The 15863-nt window shown below is 42.6% G+C and overlaps 1 protein-coding gene across 8 annotated transcripts; it reads left to right on the forward strand.

The window, feature by feature from the left end:
- Positions 1-180: 180 nt before the first annotated feature.
- On the forward strand, positions 181-14885 carry uso1 (USO1 vesicle transport factor). 8 transcript variants are annotated; one of them, XM_086120478.1, is made up of 27 exons: positions 181-426; positions 1663-1749; positions 1908-1972; positions 2288-2364; positions 2574-2585; positions 3499-3599; positions 3971-4073; positions 4154-4209; positions 4319-4439; positions 4663-4841; positions 5372-5512; positions 5596-5684; positions 6077-6231; positions 6349-6554; positions 6758-6787; positions 8424-8534; positions 8623-8741; positions 8838-9019; positions 9816-9937; positions 10023-10161; positions 10895-11064; positions 11689-11754; positions 11832-11930; positions 12009-12101; positions 13027-13242; positions 13599-13712; positions 14741-14885. In XM_086120478.1, the coding sequence occupies exons 1-26, from the start codon at positions 361-363 to the stop codon at positions 13662-13664; spliced, it is 2871 nt and encodes a 956-aa protein (XP_085976604.1). In that variant the 5' UTR covers positions 181-360; the 3' UTR covers positions 13665-13712; positions 14741-14885. The 8 variants fall into 8 exon arrangements, with proteins under 8 accessions (XP_085976604.1, XP_085976605.1, XP_085976603.1 ...); XM_086120479.1 differs by having other exon boundaries at positions 14737-14884; XM_086120477.1 differs by lacking the exon at positions 14741-14885 and adding an exon at positions 14180-14387.
- Positions 14886-15863: the final 978 nt, after the last annotated feature.

A 15863-nucleotide genomic window follows, 5' to 3' on the forward strand; every position in this document is an offset into this window, starting at 1 on the left:
ATTTCGTTGGAATCGGGCATATATTTACTTACAGTCTTCACAATTTAAGGGTTTGTTTATATTTGATTTATTTTGGCCCGAAATGTCCTCCGTACATTTTGACTTATAGTTTTTGTTGTCCTGGCCCTTTAAATCTGTCACTGATGGGCCACGTATCGCCACGTCCTCGCGCATGCGCGGTCTCCTTCTCCCGCGAGGAGTTCCGGGGTCGCACTATCAACCTAACAAAATAATTCAAATAACAACAACAACACACCATCGCGTACACTTTCCTCACAAAATTTTCCCCTTCACCCGAATCACGTAGAGGGGACACCGAGTGTCGTCGTTGGAGGGGTCGCAAAGGGGACGTCTGCAAAGATGAACTTCTTCAGGGGAGTGATGGGCGGGCAGACAGCCGGGCCGCAGCCCACTGGAGCGGAGACGGTATGAAGCTAACCCCGGCTGTCTGCGATTAGTTTAGCATTTGCTTACACGTAATTCGTTTTTTCAAAGTGCGTTTAACCTCCACTTTAAAGCTGAACCTTTACAATACCATATACGTGGCGTCGTCCATTTAATGAAGTAATTAGCCTCATCTAATCGGGTTGGCTGCTGTCGATGCTAATGTAGCTAACCTGTCATTTTCTGCGTATGCTACTTGCTGTCTTATAGTTTATTCATTGAATGTGTTTTAATAATTGAAATGGTGGTTAATCCAGTCAAGATGTTGGAAATTGATTGATCAAGATATTTTACATGCTTTGAATCGTATCTAGCAGCTCCTATGTATTAAATATTAATATAAATTAATTCATATAAAGTCAATATCATCAATTGACTATTATTCATTTCCTTAATAAGTATTTAAGTATAAACTGCAAACTTTGCTAAACAGGCACAGTGACATATTTGTCCAATCACAAAGTTACTTCATCTACATTACTTGGTCCAAATTGATTTACGAAAAGAAAACCTTTATTAGTCTCGCAATGGAGAAATTCCCAATTCACAGCAGCAAAGTTATGAAAGGAAGAAGTAGAACAACAAAATATAGGAGCTGCTGAAAAGGCAGCCACTCTCGCGGCGCCATTTTGAAGTCAAAATAACACAACACAACACATAGGACACAGACAGTCGTGCAATCTTCACCAATTTTCTGCATACACTTTGTTGTCTGAAGCAGTTTTAGATGAAAGAGGAGAGGATCAAAGTGTCCTTTCACCAGTGGTTCAGAGACGTCATGCTGAAAATGTGCACACGTCTGCTACAAGCTAAGTTTTGAAAGCAAACACGAAGCTGTAGCGTCCATTGACGAAAAGAGATTAGTTCCCTTCTCCTGTCCCACGTAATCCGCTTCAAACTCCAAGCCGCGACTCCCAGTTCCAAATCCGCATCGGCGCTCCGCGCTAACGCTCCTTTCTTCTCATCGTCGGCTCCTCAAGACTTACATCCATCCAGCCGCAGACCGTTCAACAGCACCGATCTCTCCGCTGAACAAAGCGGGGCTGTGAAAAATGCTGCCCATTACAGGCGCAAGACACAAGCCTGTAATGGGCAGCATTTTTCAGATTGAACCTGTGTTCTTTTTTTTTGCCATTTAAAATGACACTAGAATTGGTGCTTCTCAGTATTGGGCCGATGTTCGAGCTTGATAATATATAACATTTCCTCCGGTGACAGATCCAGAAATTGTGCGACAGAGTTGCCTCGTCGACTCTCCTCGAAGATCGCAGGGATGCGGTTCGTGCTCTTAAGTCCCTCTCTAAGGTAAGATGTCAACTGCTACGTCAAGGGCGCACTAACCTTTGTGAGTTAGGTTATATTTCCAGGCGTACATGAGGACTAATCGACTTCTACAATATCTATCCATTGTCTAGTTTCTGTTAAAACAGCCTGTTTTAAAATCATTGCCATTTGTTTTGTAGAAATATCGGATGGAGGTAGGCACACAAGCAATGGATCACTTGATAAACATCCTGCAAACTGACAGGTACGTATCAACGCAGTTGACACTGATTGTCATTAAATGTTTTTTCTCACAGGGGGAATCGAAACAATCTGTTTCACTCGTAAACTCTCGCCGTCATAACGACTTTATTCAGTTCACGCTTGGTTTGGCAGACGCTCCCAAAAACGCGAAAGAGTTTTCCTGCAATGCGTCCTCTCTAAAAGACTGCCTGTACAGTGCAGTCAAGATTTGTGACGGGATTAGACTCTGAAACGGATGATTTCTGTTTCCACATCATTTCCTCCAGGCGTAATTGTGAAACATTGCTGTTCACGTTTTTGCTATGAAACCCATCAGGTCTGACTCGGAAATCCTCGGCTACGCTTTGGACACGCTGTACAACATTATCTGCAATGACGAGGAAGAAGAGCAAGGTAGTGACCATGTCGCCACTGTTTGGAATTTTTTATTTGATTTTTTATTTATTTTTTTTTTAGAAAGGTAACTTTGGTGCCGACCTCATGTGTCATGTGAAAAATCACTCGGTGTGCATTGCTCTCTTCCTGTACGCCAACAGTGTCTGTGTTTTAAATGTAAAGGTTGTCATCTCTCTCTTCTTCTCTTCCATGTCTTAACCTCCCAGACGAATCAGAAGGTAAAACTTTTTCTCTGTGCATGATTGCCCCCCGCCCCTCTTTTTTTTCCTTCTCATTACCCGACACCAACAACCGCGCACCTCATCTAGTGATTGCTCATTGTTGACAAAGGCCATTATTAGACATGGATATTTTATCCACCGTTGCCTTTTAAACGGACCCCAGCCAAGGTTGTAGTGTAGAACTAATCACATTTTTGGGGGGGCTTGAGGAGGAATGAGAGCTGCTTGCAGCAACAGATAAGTCCATTGAATGAAATCGTTTGGTAAGTGAGGGAGAGCCAGTAGAGAAATTAGGCAGCGTTGAGAACAATTTTTCGTGATGCGACTGTGTTGTTATGCTCAAAGTTGTAGAATACGAAGTCTGGCGATGACCACACTGACAATGGTTAAATCAATGATATATGAATTATGGACACCATTTTGTCAACCAAGGACTCTGATCCCGGCATTGCCTTGCGTTATAGCTTTGGCCAGTTTTTGGCCTTTTTTTTTTTTAGGCTGTTTTTACATCCTGTCCAGTTGCATTGTTTTTCCGCCAAAACAAAGACGCCTGTGGGGGTTAAATAACTCTATGAATGAAATAATATGGTGCTTTATGACTAAAACCAGTTCAATCATCAATTTATTTAATGTAAAAATGATATTTATAACTTGGATCACGGCCCTATTCTACTTCAATAGGATCTGGGTCAAAGGATTTTGGCGCAAATTTCTGTGTGGAAAAAGGCTAACTTACAATTCAACTACTGATCCAATTAAGGAGCGTTCACCGTTGTAGTTTAGCTGACAACTAACTGGGGCTGAATGCGGCAAACTCCCTCGCTTAGTAGTCCTTCCTTTATCTCTTGGTGCTTTTCGCACAACCTCACTTGTCATTTCCTCCTCCTTTTATTTTTATTTTTATATACAGATGAGACTGCCCAGAAGCAGGCAGATGACCTGGGCGCCAAGTTCACAGAAGCCTTCATTCAGGAACCCGAGCATACCACGCTGCTCCTCACCATGTTGGAGGTACTGCTCTCAGAGAGATGAAGGGACGATTAGCGATTTACAAATAGTTTTATCTACAAACACATCCTGCAAATCACACCACAGTTGAACTATCGCTAACCAAAACGTAAATGAGTTAGATAAACGCCTCTTCTTGTTTTTTCTTTTGTTTTTTTTTTTTGTTTGACAGGTGGCAAAATATCTACGATTTTTTCCAAAATATGAATGCGTAGAACTAAATCCCACGCCCATCCCGTACCCCATCCATCGTTGAATAATATATGTCTGCCCATGATATCTGAACTTCCTCTTTTAACCAAGGTGTAAGTGTCAGCTTTACAGATGCCCCGTCTGCTCTACTCCGCCTTTCTTTCCGCACCTTTTCATCACAGGAGTTTGACTTTCACGTGCGTTGGCCCGCTGTGAAGCTACTTACGGCCCTCCTGAGGAACCAGTGTGTCCAGCTGCAGAGCATCATCCTGGTCAGCCCCATGGGTGCGTTTGCCATCCTTTGCTTTCTGCGGGTCCTGCAAACTGTTTCCGGGATGTTAGATGGCATTCGCTTTCACTTGCAGGGGTCTCCAGGTTGATGGACCTGCTGGCCGATTCCAGAGAAGTGATACGCAACGACGTGAGCACTTCAAGGATTTTTTTTTTTCATTCAATACCCTTTCGTTTCATTTATTCCATTCCGAACCAAATGAACCCATTCCCCCCCCCCCCGCCCCCCCCCTCCGCAGGGCTTGTTGTTGCTCCAGCAGCTGACCAAAGGCAACGCTGCCATCCAGAAGATTGTGGCCTTTGAGAACGCCTTTGAGCGCCTCCTGGATATTATAACAGAAGAGGGCAGCAGCGATGGAGGTAGAAACGTCTCCAGTGCAGGGATTCTTACGATACAAGTGGACACCATCTCTGATTTGTTAATGAAATGAGGCGCAGAGTTTTTACTGCTTGCAAGATTTGAATGTAGACATGCATCGTACGACCGTTCACAGTGGACCCGATACGAGCAACGGCCGCTACACTGCTAGCGTGACTTATTCTGTTGCAAAAACACTAAGTAGGACTGGATCGATGTGCACAGGGATTGTGGTCGAGGACTGCCTGCTCCTCTTGCGCAACCTCCTCAAGAACAACAGCTCGAACCAGAACTTCTTCAAAGAGGGCTCCTTCATCCAGCGCATGAGGCCGTGGTTTGAGGTCGGTGACGACAACTCGGGCTGGTCGGCACAGAAAGTCACCAACCTTCACCTCATGCTGCAGGTACCATAGAGAATCCTTGTAGGCAATTAAAAAAAAAAATCAGTTCAATTTTTGGATTCTGACCTTGCTTTCACCAAAATCCTATTCTGCTCTGGATATAGAAAAAAAAACCCAATCTGAAAATCACATTATTGTATTTAATACAAATGTTCCAAATGTAAATGCGGCTATATGATTCCCAAAAATGACCACCAGAGGTAATGGAAAGGAACTTTCATCGACTATGTATAAATGTATATTGAAGAAAAGAAAAGAAAACAACATCATCTATATAATGGCTCACCAACTCCGGTCCTTGAGAGCACCTATCCTGCATGTGTAGATGTTTCCCTCGAGCGCACCCGATTCAAATCATGAGGCCATCCGCAAGCTCTACGGAAGCCTGATAACGATCCTGACCATTATATGTTTTTATATCTATTGCCCTGGCAAATCCGTATGAAATAATAGATTACATTGAGTATTCTTCCAGCCCTAGCTCCGTTTTATAGCCACGTCGGCAAATACTGTGTTGTGTTGGTTGATCCCAGCTGGTGCGAGTCATGGTCTCCCCGGTGAATTCACCGGGAGCGACGGCGAGCTGTCAGAAATCCATGTACCAGTGTGGCCTGCTGCAGCAGCTGTGCACCATCCTCATGGCCACCGGCGTGCCGGCGGACATCCTCACCGAGGTAAATGGCGGTCAGTCGTCTTAATGCAAGCGGAGGAGAAGGCTTGTTTCATTTTCAAGTCTTCTGTCGCCGCGTCCCTACAGACCATCAACACTGTGTCAGAAGTCATCAGGGGCTCACAGGTCAACCAGGACTACTTTGCCTCAGTCAATGCACCATCGAACCCACCCAGGTAGAGACGCAGTAAATCAACAGAAGAATAATCCCCCGGCTTCACTTATTTATGTTGTTGTGCTTCATCGGCATGGCTCTAAAATGCCACATAATGGCGCCTATGCTCTGGCTATGTTTATAAACCGCTGCCAATTTTAGGGGGGTACTGACAGAATCCAGCTGCAAATGGCAAAATCTGCAACTGACGCTTCTCCCTTAACGTTTTATAGCCAATACATGCCACAAGATGGCGGCAAAGCAGTATTTTTGTCTAAATGAAACCACTCAACTCACCTCGCAAGAGTTCCTCGATACCGAGATGCCACAAAATGGTGGCCAAGCACTATTGTGACACCAAGATGGTAGCAAAGGTTCACTGTAGATCTCTGCAACGTCCTCTGCTGTCCGTAGACCCGCCATCGTGGTCCTGCTCATGTCCATGGTCAACGAGAGGCAACCTTTTGTGCTGCGCTGCGCCGTGCTCTACTGCTTCCAATGTTTCTTGTACAAGAACCAGAAAGGGCAAGGGGAGATCGTGGCCACGCTGCTCCCCTCCACCATCGACGGTCAGTCACACTCTTCACACGAGTCAGCGGTTATTTGCAACACTTATGTTATCGGGGTTATTCTCCATCACTGCCCCTATGTATTAATCAACCTCGTGTGTTGTGTGCATCCCTCAGCCAATTCCATCTCAGCCGGCCAACTGCTGTGCGGCGGCCTGTTCTCGGCCGACTCGCTGTCCAACTGGTGCGCGTCGGTGGCCCTGGCGCACGCCTTGCAGGACAACCTCACCCAGAAGGAGCAGCTGCTGCGGGTCCAGCTGGCCACCAGCCTGGGCAAGCCTCCCGTCTCTTTGCTGCAGCAGTGCACCAACATCCTCTCCCAGGTACCTGTAGATGTGCGCCAAATGGGCACTCTTAAGGTGGCGTGGGCGGGGGAAGTGCATTGGTTTTCATATCGGACTCCAGGGAAAGATTTCTCCTGTATTAGGGGTCCGTCTAGTCAACAAGTTAGAAAGCCCTTTTTTTTTTTTAGTGGCCAAAGGATGACTGTCATTGATTTGAACGGTTTCGCGTTGTGGTTTTTCAGGGTGATAAGATCAGCCGGCGGGTGAGTAAAGTGCGTGCTACATGTGTTTGTGTGTAGTTTGAGCGTATTGTTTTTCTTTGTCTCCGCTTGGCTTGTGAAGGAGGAAGTTTTTTTTTTTGGGGGGGGGGGGCGCTATATGTGCGTGAAGGGGATTTTGGTGATGAGCATCTGCTGGTTCCCCTTTCTGTCCCGCGGCTTATTATCAGGTTGCACTGGTGCACAATCACCCCTTTTGGGCTTTTCAGTTGCCGTAGTTCTTCAAATAGGGGCCCCACCATGGTGTTTGTTTACTCCACTGCAGCGGTCCAGGAGGCATTTGCAGAACTATAGAGTCGATTTGGGAGGAGGCCCTTATTTGCACACCAAAAAAAAACCTGTTGGTATTTGATTCACAATATTTCTATAGTTTATTTAATTTTAATAGAATTTAAAATCTAATGCTGTATTACCTTCAAAGGCCGATAATGGCCATCTTAAAAAATATATTCAATGAGCCCCCTCCCCCCACCCACTCAATATTTCATTGGAATAACTCTTATTATTATTAGCAATAACAACATCATACAAATTCTTAACCTTTAATTCATCAATTAATAGACACAACCAATAACCTGTATTAGCATTACAATGATTATCCGCATACAACAGCTCTCTTAAAATGCCACAGAAAATTACAGCTTTACAGATGCCACGTCGACTCTGCAGGTAGTCAACAACCTTATTCTGGTGCCACCTGTTTGTTTGTTTTTTTCTCCTCTCGTTGGGGGGGGGCTATGCAAATAACCAATCAGGCACTGTGTTGTTTTGTTGAAATGTGGTCCATCATCTTTACTCTTGATGACCCGCAGTACAGATCATTTTTCCCGCTGTACACTTGACAGCATTATAAGCCTATTCCATCATGCTTTGTGTGTCCAATTAGAGATTTGGTTTGTTTCAATTTTGTGCATTGTGTCCTATTCGGAGACTTAATTCTGGAAAGGTGACTTTTGTCAACTGCATAGGTTATAAAAGCCTGAAACCTTTTTTAGCGCAAGCATGTGTTTGTTTTGCAGCCCAGCAGAGCTTCTTGCCTTCGCTCCTGTGTTTTGTTTTTTGTTTTTTTTTTAAAGACATGTTTAGCAGTATTTGAACACTTTTTGTTCCCTGTCAGAGGTGGAATGGTTCATCATTGATAAGATAATATTTTAGTCTGTTTTTAACAGCATGTCGCGGTTTGTAATGTTCATTTGAAAAACGTCTTCTCACACCTTTGAACCGAGATCATGACGTGAGATATCCATGCGTTGCTCAACCTAAACATGTCTGCTGTTGCTGGTTTTGTTTTTCTTCTGCTAACCCTATCAATAACCTCTTTTACACAGATTCTGCCATGAACACAGAACATTGACAAATGCTGACTTGTGTAATTCCAAAAATGATTTCTTGCTTTATTTTGACAAACAAAGCATTTATGAAGTACTGTACGAAAAAGAAAGCTACTTTTGAAACATTTTCAGGCAGTGTAAAAGATGCTTGCTTGAAACTAATGGCTGATTGAGGGTTAAAAAAAAAAAGAAAAAAGGAGTAACTATTGATTTAATTAGGATGCAAAGATTAGACCGGGCATGAAAAATTGAGATTTTCCAAAAAAATTAATTCAAAATGTCTGTGTTGTGTTCCACAGGGCAGCAAAGTGCAGACCAGAGTGGGTCTCCTCATGCTGCTGTGCACGTGGATCAACAACTGCCCCATCGCTGTCACACACTTTCTACACAATCAGGAAAACGTTCCCTTTGTATCCTCACTTGCCATGCTCGGTCTACGTGCTCATTTCCAGCAAGTTGTCGTCATTTAAGTGTCCTTGACTCTTGGCGCCTCTGTAGCTCACAGCGCAGATCTCCGAGAACCTGGGAGAGGACGAACGTCTGGTGCAGGGCCTGTGTGCGCTGCTGCTGGGCATCTGCATTTACTACAACGACAACTCGCTGGAGAACTATACCAAGTGAGCTGCTCACCATCATGAATTGTCATTTGCAGTGGAAAGGTCTTTTTATTTATTTTTTTAAAAATGTTGTGTGTATCTCCTCACCCTCCTCAGAGAGAAGTTGAAGCAACTGATCGAAAAGCGCATTGGCAAGGAGAACTTTGTGGAGAAGCTAGGCTTTGTCACTAAACACGAGCTGTACTCGCGCGCAGCCCAAAAGCCGCAGCCGGTTTTCCCAGCTCCGGACCAGATGCTCTTTGACCACGAGTTCACCAAGCTGGTCAAAGAACTGGAGGGTTAGTGCACACGGACACCTCTGAGGTTGACTTATCTCCCATCGGGCACCGTGCAAACAGAAAGAATCATTGGCAAACTGCCGCCGTGGTTAAAACTTGATTGACTGTACAAGAAAAGTAAGGAATACAATTTACCGGTAGGCTATCCATGGCACATTTCTCGAAATGGGATTTGTTCTCGGCCAACTGTGCTTTGCGAGGCCGGCTACTCCACCACTTGATGAAAACAACCAAATTCATCCATCTAGTGTTTGTGCAAAGCCAAGGAAGTCGTACCGACTTCAGACTTTTGAACATTCAAAATCTTCGGCTTGAGTCCTTTGCATAACTTGAGGTCTGCATGGTTGTAGTAGTCATGGATTTTTCTTTATGGTCTGTTTATATTTTGTTTCCTTTTTTTTTTTTTTAATTCAATTCAGTTAGCTTTAAGCCTTTCATCCACCAATAATGATAACCTGTAACCTGATAACATGATAAGCTGTCCACTGTAGTGACCACTGTATCTGAAAGGCTTCATTAGTTATTACAGCAGGTCTGTTAGTTTTCATTTTCTTGGAAAATGCTTCATTTTACTTTTCTGTGACGTGTGATGGCAGCCTGTTTATTTGAAAAATTTGGGGGAAAAGCAGAGTTCATGGAGTTCATCCTTTCATACTCGTGAGATACACTGTAATTCGTTCCTTCTGATTCAACACCCCCCCCCCCCCCCCCTCCCTCAAACAAAAAAGCTGTATTTGACCTCAGGAGTGTATTTTCCACAATACGTCCAAATATATTGCCCTTTTGGCATCAACAGGTGTGATAACCAAGGCGGTCCACAAGTCCAGTGAAGATGAGAAGAAGGAAGAGGAGGTGAAGAAGACGCTGGAGCAGCACGACAACATCGTCACACAGTACAAAGAGCTAATCAGAGAACAGGCAAGCACCTATCGCGGGGGAGGGGGAGGGGCACTCGCATCGAGAGCTTTAGCAATTGTGCAACTGATTTCGCTTCTGTGTTCAGGATGCCAAGATTCAGGAGCTGAAGGAGCAGGTGTCCTCCATGACCACCCAGACTGAACAGATGCAGGCTACCATGGCCCAGCAGCTGAGCCAGATCCAGCAGCACAAGGACCAGTACAACCTCCTCAAACTCAAGCTGGGTATGATCACTTAGCACGCCACTGCTATTTCATGCTTTCATCCGGCCCACTCACCGTTTGCAGTATCATGATTCCCCGTAATATTTGTCAAAGTAAATTAGCTGTGTGTCCCCCCCCTTAAAATTGGTTTGATTAATCTTGGTTGTTTTTTTTTTTTTAATTGTCTTTCACACACTGTAGTATTTGACACAGTGTACTCAAAATGTCTTGGTACAAAATTGGAATACACGCATCTGACATTGAATAAGTTCGCCTCGGCAGCACTCGCCACATTACTGCGGTAGTTTGGTGAATTGCCATTTGCGTTGGAAAGGTCTTCATAATTTTTGTATTTTATTTCTTTTATTTTTTTTGTTGCATTAAATGAAATTTTAGATATCAAAAGTAGTTGTGGTATTGCTTCTCGGGATCTGTCAGTACTCAAAGAATGAATACACATACTGGTATTGGTCTGTAAAAAGTGGTCTCAAACATCCCTGTTAGTTGCCATGATAAGTGAAATACGATATCTTTTTACTTCCTGGATATTTTACGAATACAGTTTACTTATTTATTTTTATTTTCTACATAATATTTGTATGCCTCAAAAATGCAACAAAGCATACTGATGATTGTTATCATGAACATAACTTTTTTTTTTTTACATTCATTTTTAACCATCATGCCTCCCGTACGAACGCCCTGACCCATCTGTCAGTATTAAAAATGAAACGGTTTCTCGGTATGTGTGTAGGAAAGGAAAGTGCGAGTCAAGGCGCCAACACGCTGGGAGACAGTTCCCACGTTAATGGCATGCAGACCGAAGAGCCGGCGCAGCTTCGAGAAGAGGTGGAGGAGCTGCGCAGTCAGCACGCCCTCCTCGAGACCCAGCTGCGTGAAAAAGACGCCATGATTGACTCCTTGGTTAGTTGCGACTTCAGCCTTTGTACAACACTGTATTTATAGAGTGCTTTTAAACAACCACCGCTGTCCACATAGTGCTGTACATGGAGCAAATATCATATATATATACAATATATACTGTATATATAACAAAAATACAATAAAACAATAAATGAATTACGAAGACAGTACAAAGCACAAAAACAGTCAAACTAAAATCAAGTGTCAGTCATGCTTAGTCAAAAGCCAAAGAATACAAATGAGTTTTGTGACGAGTTTTAAAGATGCATATGAGGTAACGTGTGACTACAATGTCGCCCTTCTGCGTCAATTTTAAGGTTTCACATGAACTCGTTTACTGCCATTGACGGCTATAGAAGTCAAAGCCGTTTTATGCAGAGACGTCCATTTTTCGGTGCTCAAAAGTATGCTCTACGTGAATGAATGTACATCTAAGGAAACCTCAGAATCTTGACAGCCATAAAGGAGCAATGTTATGCTTTTTTTCCCCCAAAAAATTGTAATTCCCAGTTGTCTGAAGAACATGTTTGTGACATGCTTCAATCGATACGCCTCAAGAACCAGATTTTTTATTTTTTTTTAGCACACCTTATATCCAGTATTTGATTGTGCTTGTTCTCTTAGCGGTCCGAAGGGTCTCAGCCAACTGAGGGCGCCACAGGAGGCCCGGAAAACTTAGAACTCCTCAAGGTGACCTTGATGATGATGATGAATGATTATGCACTGTGCTTGTGTTGTTCATCACCATGACTTGGTGTCGCTTCAAGGAGTTGGAGCTTCTGAGGAGTCAGGTCCAGTCGCAGGCAGCCGAGATCAGCCAGCTAAAGACAGACAATGAAAGCCCGCTCAGAGGAGCTGAAACGGTGGTAAATACTTGCAAATTCAGGATTTTTTTTTTCTCTCAAACACTTGATCTAGTTAATAATCAAGTTCAACCTCCTCAGTCTACAAGCGGTGACTCCTCGTTGGATGCTACCAAGACGGCCGAACTGGAGAGCAGACTCGCAGCACAGACGTCCGAAATGGAGAGACTGAAAGTGTGTGAGAATATGATCTCGCATTTTCACTGAAATTAATCATTCAAATTGTTCAGCCTTATCCTGCGCTATATTGCGGTTCAATCGATTGCGCACTTGCTGCAACAATTACATATTTTTGTTGTTTTTTTGGGGGGGTGGGGGTTTTCCTTCACAGTATCCAACACTTGATGTAATTCCCTGGGATGTGGGAAAGGAGGCCCACACTGAGCAGTTTATTGAAATTTGTATCCAAAAAATTTAAAAAGTGTGCTTCAATATGTTGAAATGCGTTTCAAGCTCGAGGCAGGGTTTAAACTATAAAAATACATTTTTCTCAAATATTATAATTTTTTAAATTGATGAATCAATGAATCGGAGTTTTAATTTCCATCCCTATCTTCAATAACAGTCCACTATTTCATATTGACAGTGCAGAAAATATACAGCTTTAAGATTTAGTTACGAGTTTGGTCCGAAAGATCACGGTCAGAAAAAAATCTGAGAAAATGTTGCTCATTGTTTTCCAAAGTACAAGCAGATGCTTGGAAATGTTTTCTTGTTTTCAACACAAAGAGAAGTCTGCTTTCATGGACGACTGCAGAAATCTGAGAATATTTATTCATGAGGGACTAAGATTCCGACGATTTTGACAATTGTTAATCAAACATGGCCTCTGAACGATTAATCGATTACACTGGTTAACAGTAAAATGTAATCAGAGATGGCTTTGATGCTGATTAATGCTGATATTTTTTTTCTACCACATCAGGTTTTTGAAATTGTTTCATTTTTTGTTTCGAAGTTTGCCCTTTAAGAGTTTACATCTCTGAAAAAAAAGGTAAAAAAAATGTTGATCAGTGTGATCAAAACTTATTAAAGTATTGATGAACCATTGCACCTGAACGATATACACTTCTGTTCTATGTCAATATCCACTCCTCAGGAGGAGGTCCAGGTCCTGACGGAGGGCCGGGCGCAGCTAGAGCAGCAGGCGGCCTCGGCCACCAGCTCAGCGGCCATCCTGCAGACGGAGATGGCCAAGCTTGAAGCGGACCTGCTGGAGTCCAAGAAGGAGCAGGACGACCTTCTCATGCTCTTGGCTGACCAGGACCAGAAGATACAAAACCTAAAGAAGAGACTCAAAGACCTCGGAGAGACGGTATACAGTAGAACTGATGATGATGACAACCTTGGAACTAGAATTTGGAACTCTGTCGATGATCGCGATAATGATAGTGTTTCCACAGGAAATTGAATTTTTTAAGGCTTTAAATGGCATGCAAAAGCATGAAATATGAGCTCTGGTAGTAATAATTAAAACACCTGCCTGTTAGCAGTTAGCGCCAAGCTAGGTTGCTTCAGCTCTCAAAGGGGTCTGCATGGACACTCCCAGACCCCTTTGAGAGCCAAGAGCCGAGTGCATGCTCGCCTTGTCACTTGGAATGACTCCCCAAGTCTAATACTATGTTTGTGAACAAAATGTATGTAACCAGGGAAGACATTTTGTAACCACAGGTGGACGACGAGGACGAGCTGGACACCAGGGACCAGACTGACGAGGACGACGAAGATGAGGATTAGAAGACGAGAGGACCGGCGTGAGGAAGTTGGACTTTGATATCGAAGCAGGTGTCTTTCTCTCCGGCGGTTGCCATGTTTGTTTTCCACGTTCCACACGACAATGTGTACACCTTTTTGCCATCTTTAATCCAAAAAAAACAAAACAAACAAGCAAAAAAAGTCGCTGTGTTCATCTCATAGAGTTAATACGCTTCAAAACAACAACAAAAGTTCATTTGACACATTTAGACACGTAAAAAAAAGTAGCATAAATATCACACGTAATTGCTCTACGATATGCTGCAAAAACTGACACAAGTTGTAAAAATGGAAAAAAATGATATTTTTGTCAGCCCGCTATACTGTGTAAAACATTTATGAAGACAACTTGAAAGCAAGACTCATGGAAGAATTATAATTGTTGGTAAATTAAATTTTACTAAATCAAAAATTGTTTGCATCTGTTACCATTCTATTCACTTTGTCGCGGATTTGTTTGTGTTTGTGATGGGCGTGTCCTTTATTTTACGTTGCAGTGTCTCTTGCTCAACACTAGAGAGGAGCAAACACCCTCCATTCCAAAACGGAGTGTGCCAACCATTGCAGTATGTTCTATAAATACACATCCGGCTTACTGTCTCCCAACGCAGATCCACTGTATTTTTTTTCGCATGGAGGCTGGACTGAGCTGGTGTCAAGTCAGGAATATGAAGATGTATTGAAATAAACTTAGAGTTTGTTGAATTTGACTGTTTGAGAACATTTTTTAACAGATTTTTAAAAATTAAATCCAAGAGCAAAAAAATAAAAAATAGGCTTGATCACCCCACTTAAAATAAACTATTAGGGAATCTATGGTACTGCAGTAGCTCAACAGACACTAAGATAAAGAGCAATTCAATTTGAGCAGCGCAATGAAATGTAAAAAAAAAAATTCAACATACTGTAAGATATTCATTTATAAAGCGTACCCGGCTGACTTAGGGAAAACGGAACGTCTTGGGCGGGTCGCCAATTGCAGTTGACCAACAAGCATTCACACCTAAGCACAATTTGGAGTCTTCAACATGCATTTTTTTTTGGCATGTGGGAGGAAGATGGACAAATCGGAGGAACCCCACGCAAGCACAGGGAGAACAAACTCCGCCCAAGAAGGCCAGAGAGTCAACTCCTCCAAACTTGGGGCAATCCTGCAAACCACTAGACTACCCTGCTGTCCTGTATATGTAATAAAATCTTCAAAAAAATTGTGTTATTCTATATTTATTTAATTTGTTTGCTTACAACCTTTTGCAGTGGTGCCTTGACACAGATGATCCGACTTGCGTGTACCATAAGCCATCCATTGTGAGCGCAAACTTAAGATACAAGAGTTAAAGGCGTGTTTAAACCAAAATCCCCTAGCGTACAACGGGAAACTAATGTTTATTGTGTAAACAATAGAATATGTGAACACAAATGAAACAAGACGTTTAGGTTAGTGGTCCACCGATCGATTTGGTCACAGATGGTGACCATCTGATTTCTGTGGCATGTCCATTAATGCCTTTCATGGTCGTCCACAAAAAAACGATCACCCACGGATCGTATTTTGCAGCCTGCGGCCAAGTAGAAACCAGCTTGTGTGCAGTTTAGCGTCCCCTCCTCTCACCGTTTCAACGATACTCATGGGCATATGTTGTTTATCCTCTGCAAAGAACGACTAATATCATTGCTGTACTGAGAAGACGTGAGATTCCAGTGCAGTACGCCTAAGAAAAGAAATTTGCCGGGTGTTTTTTTTCTTGCTTTAGCAGTTTAAAAGTATTTTCATTTTTTTCAATGGGGAAAGATGAGTTAAGAAAAACGTTTCTACCGTGGCCATAGAATGAATTAATCTTATCCCAAGGCACCAAAATACCTTAAATTTTAAACGTTCACAATGTTTTTTTTAAATCCCTTTGCACTTGAGTGATTAAAAAGTAACGGGATATTTTTTTAATCTTTTTATTTGACCTATTTGTTTTACATGCACATTTTCTATGCTTTATTTGAATTCTTTATTCATACGTTTGAATTTCATTTCCTTTTGGGTGTATTCTTATTTTTTTAAGCTTTACCAACTTTATTTTTCTGTTCCACTAAAAGTGGCCTTTATTCAAAGAGTAAATTTGAGTTATGAATAATAATACGGTAACTCCAAGAGTAAATTGGAGTCATGAATAATAATGACTCCAAGAG

The sequence above is a fragment of the Hippocampus guttulatus genome, chromosome 9, assembly GCF_054856545.1.
Source record: "Hippocampus guttulatus isolate MCC_2025c chromosome 9, RoL_Hgut_1.0, whole genome shotgun sequence".
Lineage (NCBI taxonomy): Eukaryota > Metazoa > Chordata > Actinopteri > Syngnathiformes > Syngnathidae > Hippocampus > Hippocampus guttulatus.